The sequence below is a fragment of the Filicampus tigris genome, chromosome 9 (genome assembly GCF_054856515.1).
Source record: "Filicampus tigris isolate MCC_2025a chromosome 9, RoL_Ftig_1.0, whole genome shotgun sequence".
Taxonomy (NCBI): domain Eukaryota; kingdom Metazoa; phylum Chordata; class Actinopteri; order Syngnathiformes; family Syngnathidae; genus Filicampus; species Filicampus tigris.
This window is the reverse complement of record NC_141225.1, coordinates 14,453,248-14,467,045: the sequence shown is the minus strand read 5'-3', so window position 1 is coordinate 14,467,045 and position 13,798 is coordinate 14,453,248. Positions and strand designations below refer to the sequence as shown.

The 13,798-nt window shown below is 38.8% G+C and overlaps 1 protein-coding gene across 3 annotated transcripts; it reads right to left on the bottom strand.

Annotated features, from left to right (window-relative positions):
* Nucleotides 1-241: 241 nt before the first annotated feature.
* Nucleotides 242-13,798, bottom strand: itih3b.2 (inter-alpha-trypsin inhibitor heavy chain 3b, tandem duplicate 2). 3 transcript variants are annotated; one of them, XM_086041610.1, is made up of 24 exons: nt 13,632-13,798; nt 12,523-12,683; nt 12,264-12,368; nt 11,417-11,579; nt 11,226-11,336; nt 10,164-10,292; nt 9,791-9,907; nt 9,519-9,687; nt 9,309-9,419; nt 8,461-8,642; nt 6,926-7,105; nt 6,737-6,846; nt 6,025-6,275; nt 5,931-5,951; nt 5,302-5,319; nt 4,835-4,843; nt 4,597-4,614; nt 3,909-3,971; nt 3,058-3,138; nt 2,869-2,976; nt 2,409-2,580; nt 1,132-1,280; nt 531-612; nt 242-453 (listed from the first exon to the last, which is right to left on the bottom strand). In XM_086041610.1, the coding sequence occupies exons 1-24, from the start codon at nt 13,698-13,700 to the stop codon at nt 339-341; spliced, it is 2,694 nt and encodes an 897-aa protein (XP_085897736.1). In that variant the 5' UTR covers nt 13,701-13,798; the 3' UTR covers nt 242-338. The 3 variants fall into 3 exon arrangements, with proteins under 3 accessions (XP_085897736.1, XP_085897737.1, XP_085897738.1); XM_086041611.1 differs by lacking the exon at nt 4,835-4,843; XM_086041612.1 differs by lacking the exons at nt 4,835-4,843; nt 5,302-5,319.

Genomic DNA, 13,798 nt, shown 5'->3' with positions numbered 1-13,798 from the left:
TCATCTTAATCAAATTAATGACCATGTAAGAAAATGTCACTAGGCAAATCACACTTTTTTTTTTTTTTTTACTCAAAAAACATTGGAAACATTCGATTTTGGCTAACAGATGGTTCTGCAGAGATTTTGTGACCAAAAAAAATTACATATAAATGATTATTTAGCTTTTTTTTTCAAAAATGAAACTCAAAGAAGTGAAGAAGTAAATCCCAATGATTTCAAAGAAGAACATGAACCCATATTTGTTTGGCAACCGTTTATTATTTTTGACATGAGGAATGTATGTTTTGCACTCATCCGTACTTCCAGTGAAACATATCTAAAAACCTGCCTCATCATTAAATACTAAAGAGAGTGAAATCACTGAGCTCTGATTGTAGTGCTGACCTTGCAGGCACGAGCCAGCAGGACATAATCACAGCTGGGGAAAAACTGTTGTCAGCAGCCACGGATCTAAATAAGAAAGAAAAACATTGCTAGCTTACATAATGACTGTAGGAGTGGTAAAAATAATAGTAAGAACAAGGTACCTGGCAACAATGATTTCCTGGTCTTTGATTTTAAGCTTTGAAATATGTTGGTGCACTTCTTCATAAACTGCTGGCTTTTGTGCTGAAAACAGAAGACGGGACAATAAAAGCTATCAATGGTATAGGACAACTTAAAACATCAAACACACAATTTTATACATATTTTTTCACCATATGAGAGTGGAAGAAAAGTAAACAACTGTAAGAATGTGGTTTCACAGGTGAGCACTTCTCTTTATGAATGGAATGTGGCCGTGTTAAAAATAATCAATCATATTCAAACTCATGTAAAATGGGAGTCAGCTCACACCTTCCACCATTTTAAGTCCCTCTGATTACCCCCAAATTAGTTTCAGATGTTCAAGTAGACCTCTCCTGACATTTTTTTTAATTTATTCTTTTCCCTTGCTTTCTAGCAGAAGGATGAAAAGTTTTATAGGTCACCTTAAGGGTGGCAAAAGTTTTGAAATGATTTCTCCAGTTCTAATGTTTTGATATCACAAAAAAACTGGCATTTGAACATGGGGTGTGTAAACATTTTATACAGTATCCACGCAGTATAGATGAACAAAGTACCGGTATATACCAAAGAAAAACTCACCTAAAATCCCTTCAGCATTATTGTCTGAAGATCGCTGTCTTAAAACTGGCCAGAGGAATTTTTCTCCTGTGTTCCCATGAAGCAAGATGATCAGGCGTGTTTCTCCAGCTTGGATGTCAACTTCCATGTCCCGTTTAATCACTGTCACACTATAGAAACGCATTTTTTTTTTTTCAGTTAGTAACTCCAATACAATCGTGACAAGAAATGATAAGAACTTTAGCTAGCACCTTTAAGTGACCTAAGAGCATCCAAGCGCATATTGCTCCTTTTTAATACACCATTTTGTGAAGTTAATAAATAGTTGTATGGACGGACAGATGGGCAGATGGAAGGACGGATGGACGGATAGCGTTCATACAGCATATACAGTACATACAGACACACAACTCTTCTATGAATGTGCTTGTATTTATTTAATTACTGTTTGTTCAATTACGATTGAAATTGCACCAGCGGCTGGCTCTGCCTTGACCACGTGTGGAGAGATTCAAATTCATTCTAACTAGTGGCGGTAGGCTACTTCAAATTAGCTAACGGTGTCCTGTTTACACAACCGTAGACGTTCAGTTGCATAAACCAGTTCTGGTTTGCAGTAGTCCCACTTCACTTTATCCTTTTTTTTTTTTTTTTGTAAGAACGAAATGATCCCAAACTTAAGACATTGTCTTTTATGCAATCAATCCTCCTGGCTTGCGCTTATTGCTACGTGACTCTGCAGTAACTGTCCGTGTCGAGAAATGATCAATGCAAAATCCTACAATATAGCAAAAAATCCTCAATATAAAGTTAGATATGTGCGATTTGAAAAAGATACATAGAAGAAAGAGTGGTAGTAGTAGAAGAAATAGAAGAAGCTAGGCTAACTCTTTTCATATCTGGTAACTACATGCCGGTTGCAAATGATTTTTCACGTCATTTAATTGTAGTGAATGTCTTAGAAGACATGTTATACCGACACTCAACACAGCCATTTGCTTCTCTAGTTGCATCCGGGAACAGTATGAGCTTCTATGAGCACTGACCTTCTACGGTATGCTAGCTTTCTGTTTGCAGATATTGATCGTGACCTATTGGGAGCTGCACACACCTCTCACCGCTCAATTGAGAGATATCTGAGAATTGCTGAATTGAATCACAAGGAAGTGAACAACGTTTTGATTTGGCCCGATTATGGTTATTTGGGTACCCTGTTTAAGCGTCAGGGTTGATTAATGCTGAAACAAGTGGCCCATTGACGCCACCTACACGCCACCACCATCTCAATGCAAAATCACCTTCCAGCGGTTATGATCTCCTGTCCCGTCTGCCATGATAACATGCTTCCTTTTTGTCCATCATTAGTGGAGACACCACTCGTGTCAACGGTAATAATGACGTTAGGGTTGACGCGGACAACTATCCTGTCGAAGCCTCCTATTCCATCCAGTGCACCATTCACAGAGAGTCCTAGTGCAGAAGAGATGCCAAACAACTCAACCCCCATAACAATGATAAAACACATAGCATGTTAATGTTAAAGAAATGGGACATTGCATAGAACATCAGGGACCCTGCATAGAACATATTCTTGAAAAAAAAAAAAACATGTTTGGGTTGACTTCCTCTTTAAGTAATGCAGTTTCCAATATATTTTTCCTATCACACTTCAAAAATTTGAAGAAAGGGAAGAAATTTGGGTTGGTTTTACATGGAATGACCCAAATGAATAAATGGAAGAGCATACGTTGGACTGACCTGCGTTGGGGAGGTGAAGGAGTCGAAGTAGTGTTCTTGCAGGGATATCAAAACAAAGTGGAAGAGATTGATTCTCAGCTTGGAGCAAGAAGCGTATTTTTGGTTCAACTGTCATGGCAGACAAAGACACGATGAGATGTGCAAACATAACATTAAATGACTCCATTGCATCAATCAATGAATAAATACCCATATCAGGTGTTGAGGGTGTCGGAATGGAAGGTAAGATTGACGAAATGGTAGGGTAGTCGTGAAACATGGGTATACGAACTGCAAATACATACAGTGATTCAGCGCTTATTCCACAATTGATATGGTCAACTTATCTTACTTAACCCATTAAGGACGGAAGCGCATAACCGCGTTTCTACCATGAGAGCCGGGAGCGCTGTTGCGTGTTTCTCCCTTTAAAGCCGGAGAGCATATACATAATTTTCCTTTTTTAATCCAATTCTCATCTCTTAGCCAATGAAATGCATCAGAATATATATGTGACGGTGTCGTGCGTTGTCTGAGCATATCCGGAATTTTTTTCGAGGAGTAATGGCGGACGCCATCGATCGCGGGAGTTCTGATATAAGTCACGGCAGTGATATAGACGACACGTTTATTTCCCATTCATCAGAACTACATCCAGTTTTCTTTGGGTGGGCCGAGAGTGTCCGTGGGTGGGCACTGTCCACCCTGCCCCCCTCCTGGTAACGCCCCTTGCTTGCATCTTTGATTGTAACAGCAAAGATGAATAAACTTGTGCCTGCGTGGAAGCCACATGTCGAAACTCTCAAATTCTTTTGGAATTATGTTTCTATCTGCTGCAGGGGCTGAGATATTAATTATTTTGGAGGTGGCGAAAATGTCAGGTTTTCGAGGGTGTAGAGAGATGTCTCACGAGGGGCTTCAGGCTTTAATGGGTTAAAAAAAACAATGATGTATGTTTAATCATCTCCAACCCGGAAATAGTATCAACAATAGAACACAATGTACTGATGGCATTTGATCACATCATGGATCATTCAACCAGGTGACCCCATGCTGCTTGCCTGGCCCATATCCACGTGCGATGTCGCGTGACCTTTCTGGAATGAAATCTGGGGCAAGGAAACCTGGAAATCAACAATCAAATTTAGAATGTATGCCAACCACAATCGAATATAAAATTATCACCTGCACACATTAACAATTTCATCCCCTCTCATGTGGAGGAGTAAGATGCACACCATTCTCTAGCTAAATTGACTGTTATTTTCTAATCATTTCAATGATGTAATTTGAGCATCTTTATTGATGCCATACATAGAAAAGATGGGCTTCCACTCAAAAAAAAAAACAAAAGACAATTGAATTCATGCTTGTAATGTTGTGACAATTATCAGGTTTTTAAAAAATAAATAAATAAATTTTGAGGGGGTGACACAAATGCGGTGGGACTGCACTACATTACGCTCCCATCTAATGATTTTACCCTGGCATGTAAGGAATGTAGCCAAAATATTAGGACCATCTCAGTCAGGAAGCTATAATACAGTTTTAAACCACTGCAAAATATAACAATACACACAGTGTCACCCTAAAAATACAATTACATAAAATAATTAAATCGTTTTTGTCATACTTTCTTTTCAATTTAATGTGGGAACAAATATTGGCATATTTTTATTATTATTATTATTATTATTATTATTATTATTATTATTATTATTATTATTATCATTTGCTGTGACATCTTACCATGAAAACCTGGATGACCTAAGAGAAAAACAAAAAACAGAAAGCAATTAATTCATGCTTAAAAGAAAAAAAATGGTAATATGAGTTGCGTGAATGTAACTACAGTCAGGTTTGTAAAAAATGAGGAAAAGTATGGAGAATATGTTAAGGCCTTTCTTTGTATACTGGTGCCTTTACAGAAAATGTTGAATAAGTCACAAAACATTTGTTCTGTCAACTCTTGTTGTTCATGTCATACCGGGTATGTCTGTCAAAGAAAAGAAACAAACAAAATTCAATTCATCCCTTCAATGAAATGAAATGCTTGTTTTTAAATAACTGAGTCATTTGGCATCACACAAATAAAAACATTGCTGGAATCATGCTTTCACTGAGAGCATTACAAACAGAACCCCAATTAGACTTGTGCATAAACACTGTAATTCAATATGCATTTACTTGTAGCTTTCTTATTAACAGTACATACATTTTGGAAGGGGTGACCCTGTCAAAAAAATAAACAAACAAAAAATGCAATTGACTTAATGCTATGATTTGGAAAAGGACAAAGCACATAGACGGAAAAAAATGGGCTTCCGACTATGCTTAGTCTGACCATTTTCATAAGTTTCCCGTTAATCGTTTATCGACTACAAAATATTATTATTATTATTGTTATTATTATTATTATTATCATTATCATTATCATTTGCTGTGACATCTTACCATGAAAAACTGGATGACCTGTGAGAAAAACAAAAAACAAAAGCAATTAATTCATGCTTAATTAAAAGAAAAAAATTGTCATATGTGGAGGACATAGCACATAGACGGAAAAAAATGGGCTTCCGACATTGCTTAGTCCGACTATTCTTATAAGTTTCCCGTTCATTGTTTATCCCCTACAAAACGGGCGTCGTCATCATAGGCGGACCGGTCCGTCACATAGGCGATATGCCCAGCGCTGCATGTTTATATATTCAATATATAGTCAAAGCAAAAACTGAGATGGGTGATGGCCCCTATCTTGAAAAACGTGGAAGTCGGGTTGCTTGAATCTCAAGGCTTCGCTGTATTAAAATATGCGGCAAACCAAATATGGGCAACGAACCGCTGATGGCCCTTCAGCGGTGTGCGGGGACGCCAGAGGGGGGGCATCCGTATTAAAGCAGGAGCTTTCCAGCCTAACAGGGGGTGGATATATGTTGACAGTAAATTTGAAAATCTTCCGTCCGCACTCCCCCCCCCTATTTTTATTTTTTTTTTCGTGGGCATCATACTCATGAGCTCGCACCGGGCACCCGCTGTGCCCGGACTTTCTACACCCCACTCCTAAAACATTTTGAGTCATTTACCTGAAGTAGGCCTGCGTTGCCCTGCAATTAGAGAAGACAGTTCGTTGAACGCGTTGCATTGTATTTTGCTGTTGCTCACATGAATGATACTCACTGTAAGAAACTCCAACACGTGGTTGGTTTCTGGGTTTAGAGAACCGCGGCATAGACTCTGCCACACTCATTCCAAGAGTGGGCCTGTGGTGAGACGGTGGCCGTTCCTCAACGGGTTTGTGAAGCACCTCCGTCTTCTTTGTTGGCTTGGTGACCACCATGGATGTGAGCGGGGTCACAAAGTTGTACTTGAGTGACAGCCTCAAGGTTTCATTCTTCATTTTCTCCTTCTCTTCTCCTGAATACTGCAACCTGTGATGCAAATTGTAAACATGTTAACACACTAGGTATTATAAACAGGAAGTCTATGAATAGGGCTGCACGATATTTCCTGCAGGATCTTTTTCCAGCAGTTTAGCAACCGATAACCTAATTAAAGGGAATGTAAATAATTTACCAGTTTGTCTATAATGCAGTTTGTATTTAATGCTATACATTTACATGTACACACACACACATATACGTATACACATATGCATATACATGTGCAGTATATACATATACGATACATGCAGTAAATATTACTGGTGTCAGGTCAAAACCTCATACATATATATACACACATGGTGCAGTACGATTCAAGGACGGTATATCTTAAAGTACAACAATTCATTGTGGTTGGCTTTGATTTGATGCACTCACATCTTTTAAACCAAAATCAATTTTCAGATTCCAGTTGTTTTTTGACACACCCCTATTAAAAAAAAACTCACTCTTTCTGCAGGAGTTGTTTGACAGTCAGGTAGGCCCAGACCCTCTGGATGTTGCTGTCCGTAGACTTTGTGGTGCTGTTTTTCTCAGAGAAAACGATACTGGCGTTCCTCTGCAGAGTGAAAATGAATTTAGGGTACAAGTAGTTTGAAGAAAACCACAGCTTATGTGCAGTGAAGATGGACGCTCACCGAAATGGCCACAACGCGTGGGGTGAAGGTGTCAATGTTGTTGTCGGTGATCTGACCGGCCACCACAATCTCAGAACCGTTGTAATACTGACTGAAGTTGGTTTGGGTCAGATTGCTGCCGCCGTTATAGATCATCACCACGTCTGTCAAAAGAGGATTGGCCACCTCATCATAGAAGCCCTGTTGGGAAAGACACACTCTTACTATCATCATCATGTGACCGATCAAACCAACTCGTACCTTCCCATAGCAACACGCCGTGTCGCACTTACAGTATGAGGCGCCGCATCGGCCCAAAATAACATATACCAAACTCTCGCTCTCTCCTAAAATACAAATTGAAAAAAAACTCACACTCACCAAAAAAAAAACTCTCACAGTCAACATGAAAACTTCCGCAGACACCAAAAACAACCACTCACGCGCACTAAAATTCTCCTGCTCAGAAAGCTCGCTCACTTGTGCAACTAAAAAACCTAGCACACTCGTCAAAAAAAAAACAAAATACTCTCACACATGATAAAATAACTTCTCATTCACCAAATAAATCTGTCATGATCACCCAAAAAAAACGCTCATACAAGGGACAAAAACCCTATGACAATCATTAAAATAATCACTCTCAGCCCCAAAAAACTCTCAAAGGAACAAACACCCCCCCCCCCCCCACACACACACACACACTAAAAACATGCTCTCATGCTTATGTAAAAAACATCTCACACACCAGATAAACCTCTCATGCTCCCCCAAAACTGTCTTATACAACTAAAAAATCTCATGCCCCAAATTACAGCTCTCTCACTCACAAAAAAGCCCTCACACATCCAAAACGTCACAATCACTTCACAAAAACTCTCACACTCACCAAAAGAAACCTCACATTCACCCCTAAACACTATCACACGAATAAAAAAATTCACTCGCTCCTGAACACACACACGCAAAAGACAAATTCTCACAGTCACCAAAACCAGTCACAAAAACAATCTCTCATGCGCACCTCAGGAATTCTCACGCACACCAACAAAACTCTCACACTCAGCACTCACACTTACGCATGCACAAACGCTCACATTGACTCCAAAAAGGCAACAACAACAAAACAATACTCACACACAGACCAAATAACAACCTCACGCACACACACACACACCCAAAAACCTTTGTAGGAGATGCAACTGATCTTTGGGGTCACTATGGCACCTTATATCACCTGTCTGCTATCATATACTTACTAAAAGAACAGCCATCCATACGTCCCTTTTGTCATATGTTTTTGTGGTGATTTGTGGTTGAGCTTTGTGACCTCTGACATTACCACTGTGTCCTCACACAACGACATATTCACCAAACAATTATAAATCTCGAAAACCCTCATACAGACAGCCGTCGTATGCATGCTAATATCAAGTGTTTTGGTGCTGGTTTGTGACAGCGAGAGACAAAACAAAGCAGCATACTGTATGTTGCATTGCACGTGCTTTGGCAAGAGAAGAAAAATGATTAGTAAGGATGCGCTTTCAAAAATGTACCTTGAGCTGCAAATCGGCATCAGTGTCAGTATAAATACGTCGCGCCACACCGTTGTTCAGCAAGGACAGCTTCTCAAGAAAATTAAATTTGACGTCAAAACCAAAACCAAGACAGTAGAGTGGGAATTTGTCTTGAATGGCCTCCATCACATTTCCGTATATTTCTTCGACATTGGTCACACCTGCAGTAAGGGCAGCCAAGTGAAAAAAACATGTTTTTTTATCATCCCTATATAATGTTGTACTTCGTAAAACATATAGTAACAACATAATTCAATAGAAAACAAAATAAACAGTTTGCTCATCGTGATGACTTCATTGCCGCTCCCTCTGGTTGGTGCTAGTTGGCCACCAGGCGGCAGTATAGTAATACAGTTATGCAGACACAAACGAAGAAGAGTTTCACAACAACTGTCAGTAATATTTGTTGGGGAGTTTATTGATAAAGACTTTTTTGAAGGGGGAATTGTTGTTTTTTGAGAGGTGAAGCCAATTTTGTGGACTGGGCTTATTGAAGGTTTATCCACGTTTTTTTCAAGAATTTTTGCAGTTGTTTTTTATCTTTGCAGTGCATTTAAAATAGATGTCAATTATACACAGATTTTTACTATTTGCAGTCTAGCCTGGTCCCTATCCCCCGTGAATAGCTGGGGTCCACTTTATTGTTATAGTGTCTGTCTACATGTAGTGCAGCACCGTTCGTGTTTAAATATCAGCTAAAGTGTTACAACACTGCCACATAGATGCTATTCATTAGCCTGTATTACATAATATGTTATCTATTCCATATATTTATGTAAAAGTATGGTGCATGTGCGTGTGTGTGGGTGTGTGTGTGTTGCATTAACCTGAGGTTGGGTCTCCATCAGTGAGGAGTATGAGGATAGAAGCTGAACCTTTCCTTGGGTTCTCATTCAGCATACGTGATCCATCCAGCAAGGCGTCATTAATATTTGTGCCTAAAAGATGTAAAACAACATCAGCACAACTTTACTTTGTATGACAAACAGTCACATTAGTCAAAGTATTATTTATTTGAAAGGAAATGTTTAAACTACCTCCACGCTCTCGAATGTTCCCTGCAAATTCTTTGGCGCTTTTCACATTTTCTGAGTTGGCCTGAACAAGTTCTTGCTTCCAGGAATACACGGTGCTATCAAAAGTGATGAGACCAAAGAAGTCTTCCTCCGACAAGTCATTCAGGATATGGATTAATGCTGTGCGGGTCTGAGAACAACCACTTTTGACTATGACAATTATGAAATCACAACTTTTGCTGAAGTAGTTTCAACCAAAAATAAAACATCATACAAGACTCAAATGCCAGTACCTGTTCTATTTTCTTGCCATGCATGGAACCACTTTTGTCAATGACAAAGACAACATTCTTTGGAATGCGGTTAAGTTGTGACGGCGCAAAGTGATGGACAAAATATCCACTTGATGTCTGGTGAAAAAACAAAAGTGAAACATAATCCTTTGTGACAGCGTATAGTGTGTACTGCATAATAGTACAGAAAACAGAAAAAGCTGAATAGAAACAAAACGGCAACCACAACAGACGTACAAATATTATCAATTCAGCACCTCGCTGAAGCATCGGTCATAACTGAACTTTTTTTTTGTTTGCACCTTGTTGTAGAGGTGTAACTAATGAAGTGTATAGAGACTATTCAGTAGAGTATATTGATGGTTCCTTTTACCTTGATGTCCCCCAGTGACCTGTCTCGGTTGACGTCATACACTATAACCAGATCCCCATTCATACCCTCTTCTCCACAGCTGTCACATATTTTTTGTTGGTCCACTGTCGGGTAGAAATAAACCCAGGCCTGCAAAGGTTCAATGCAAAATTGTGAGCTTAGAGGAATGGATAAAGACTGACTTTAAAAAAATATATATATAATAATAAATAATAATAATTGTCTCTTTTAATACTTATAATAATATTATTATAATATAATCCACTTATCCAGATGAACTGGAGTCCATCCCAGTTGATATCATTATATTTTTCTATATTTAATTGTAAAATGGTCATTATCATTATTTGTGTTCACTGGCTGGGATAATTTACTGTATGTAGAAAAGTGGACAATAATAATAAGACATATTCCAAGTTCCAAACTCTCTTTTTCCAAAGCTGTACCTACACTTCTTCAGTAATCGAGCAGGATTTTAAAAAATCACGCCACACCGAACGTATCAGTCAGAGCAAGACACAGCAACAAATAAGTGGAGGGGAACAGGAATCACCACCTGTGACCTCCACCTGCTTCATTAAAGTGAAACATGAAACACTAAAACCACCTAGTGGCAGAGTAAATATATGCATATTTAGTTCAATACAAATCATGACTCAATATTTTAGATTCTTTTTAACTGTATATTTTGATATACCTCAAATAACTTTAGGAATTTCTACAAAATTACTGTCTCAATGAACTAAAAAAAAACAATATTTGCATAAGGTATAAATATTTGTCCACTTTCATAACAAAAGTATGAAAAGCTTGAAAATTCATTTGCGATTAACTATGGACATCATGCGATTAATTTCGATTAAAATTTTTAATCGACTCACAGCCCTAATAAACACGCAAAAAAACAATTAAGAGAATGTAAAGAAATAGGCTTTATAAAGTGCTATTTCTGTACAATGACTTTAGATTTTCGGCAAAGTATCTGAAGCTTGCACAATATTAGAAGAATAAGATAGAAATGGCATTAACTGCAAAACACAGTATTTATGTGCCCCTTTTTACCTGTTTGTCCTCATGTGTTTTGGTGATAGCATTGGCCAGAGCGCCAGTGCTAAGTCCTCCTTTAACATCGATGAAACTGATTCCTGCATTTTCTTGTATGTGTACATCCACCTTAAATTTGGGATAAAGAAGTTGGGTCAACGCAGTGATTGCGGAGTATTGAGCCGACGGTGCAAATAGGGGACACACACCTTGAAGTCTTTGACAGGCTGCATGGGGCGAGCGTGGATCTGCAGCTCGTATTTTCCGAGAGTGCGTTTGAGCAGCTCCTCGTACGTGAGTTCAAAGGTCACCTTTTTTAGAGCGGCTACTGTCACTGAGGTCTTAAATTCCTCCAGAGTCCTCCCAACTGAGCTGTGAAAGGGGTAAAAAATGAACACATCGGCAGCCGTTCATTTATTTTCTGTAATGTTGAGCCACCACACAAAAAAAATGCTGGGTTGTTTTTCCATCCCACTTAATGGGTAGCAGTAGATTTGAAGCAGATTGGGTTACCGTTATCCACTGGATTAATTATTTCAACACAGCAGATTGGGTTGATTATTGTATTTGGGTGGCAGAGATGGGAAGTAACGAAGTACAAATATTTCATTACTTGAGTAGTTTTCCCAGTACTTTGGAAGTCACGTCGCATATATTTTTAGAATACTTTTTACTTTTATCCGTTACATTACATTCCTCTTCTTAGAAAATGTTGGTAATAAAATTAGTATTTTTAAGCATTGTTACTGTACACTGATAAGATAACATGATTTTTACTCATCAGTTTGTTGGATCAAAATATTGACCCAATATGCTGGGTATAAATAACCCAGCATTGGCTCTTTTCCTATTGGACCCATCGCTGGGTTAGTCAACCAATTTGGATTACTTTTATCCCAGCAGTTTTAAGAGTGTATCCCTGCTGACTTTTAGCAAAAGGCAGATAACACCCCGAATTGGTCACCAATCAATCGCCGGGCATGGATGGAAAGACAACCACTTACCGGTACATATACATATATTACTTTTCATTTCTATAATAACCCTGTATACTACCTGACGATGCCAGCACTTTCGCCGCGGGAGACGGCATCAGCGTACTGCTGCTGAGCTGCTTCTTTAGCCTTCACGACACCATCATACACCTGGCTGTCCATAAGCCTGGGGACCATCAGGGAAAAGGTTTTAACCCTCTTTATTTTTGGATGTCAAATTTTTACTCCATGTACAGCACTTTGTATGAAATGATGTTTTTTTTTAAAGTGATCTATAAATAAAGTTGAGTTGAGATGTAATAGTTGTTCACTGCACCCACATTCTGAATTTGCTGATGAAGGCATTCTTGGGAATCCGGACGTGGAACTCTATTTCTTGGGACTCGTCTTTACGATTGACCACACGGCTGGTGATGATGGTCGCGGCGTAGCGACTGGTCACCGTGGAGTTGATGTGAAAGCTGTAGATCTCCCAGTCATCCTGAGCAAACAGTTGGGGAGAGAAAAAAAAAGTCCTCATTGGTCTGCCCATGAGCTGAGCAAAGATCAAATTGTTGTGGAAAAACAGGAATGGTGGACATGAAATCTCATTGGTCTAAGGGAAAACACCCTAATTTCCTTTACTTTTAACTCAGTGAAGGCTGAAGCAATGCCTTCATGTCAATACGTTAGACATCAAAGAGTGTTGGATATTTAGCGGATTCCTGTCTGCGGTTCTTGAGACACTGTAAACGCTAAACACGTAATACTGGGTAGTGGGCACACAGGATCAAGCTTCAACTGTGAAAAATGGCGGTGAAATTTACATTGAAATGCTGTAAAATCATGACGGGGAAAAAGACCTGAAAATAGACACTTGAAACAGTGTTTAATTTTCACTCATATTTTGGAAATTACTTAACTACTTTTAGGTAGAAATAGGTTAAAAGAATCACATTTCTGTTGAAATGACAGATAACTCATGAAACTCTGAATTTGGATGGTATAATAATGACTTTGTGGCCATGTTCACTTTTTTTGCAAGGTTGACCCAACAGCTGCTAGCTTGTGAAACGTGCAGGCATGGCAATTAAACCATAGAGCATTTTAGGTCGCCATTGAAATATGCGACTTATGTTTACCTGGTGCCACTTATGAAGCAACAGCTGCATGCAACATGTAAATCTTACTGACAAATTAAATTTAATAAGCAACATGCTCATGTTAATTCAGCAGAAGATGGATGTTTCATTTACCACCTAAAACAATTTTCATCAGAAATCTAATTTTTTTTGTAACATTTTATTAATATTAGCATTCTATAAGATGACTAAATTCTACCATATTTTTTCTGAAAATATTCTGGCAACCCAACTGCCAAATTTTTCCCATAAAATTGTTTAATCACAGTATGTGTCCTTACATTGGTTTGTGTCATCAATCATCCTACCTTGGGTTGCGTGGTGCCAAAAGCCAAAAGTAGCCCAAAGATGCTGATTTGCAGCACAGTTCTCTCCATGGTGGCGCCAATCAGTGAAGCCAGGACATCAAAAGTTGCCTTTTATACTCAGACAGAGCCACGGCGCAACATGTGTACATAATGTCGAGCTGAAGGGC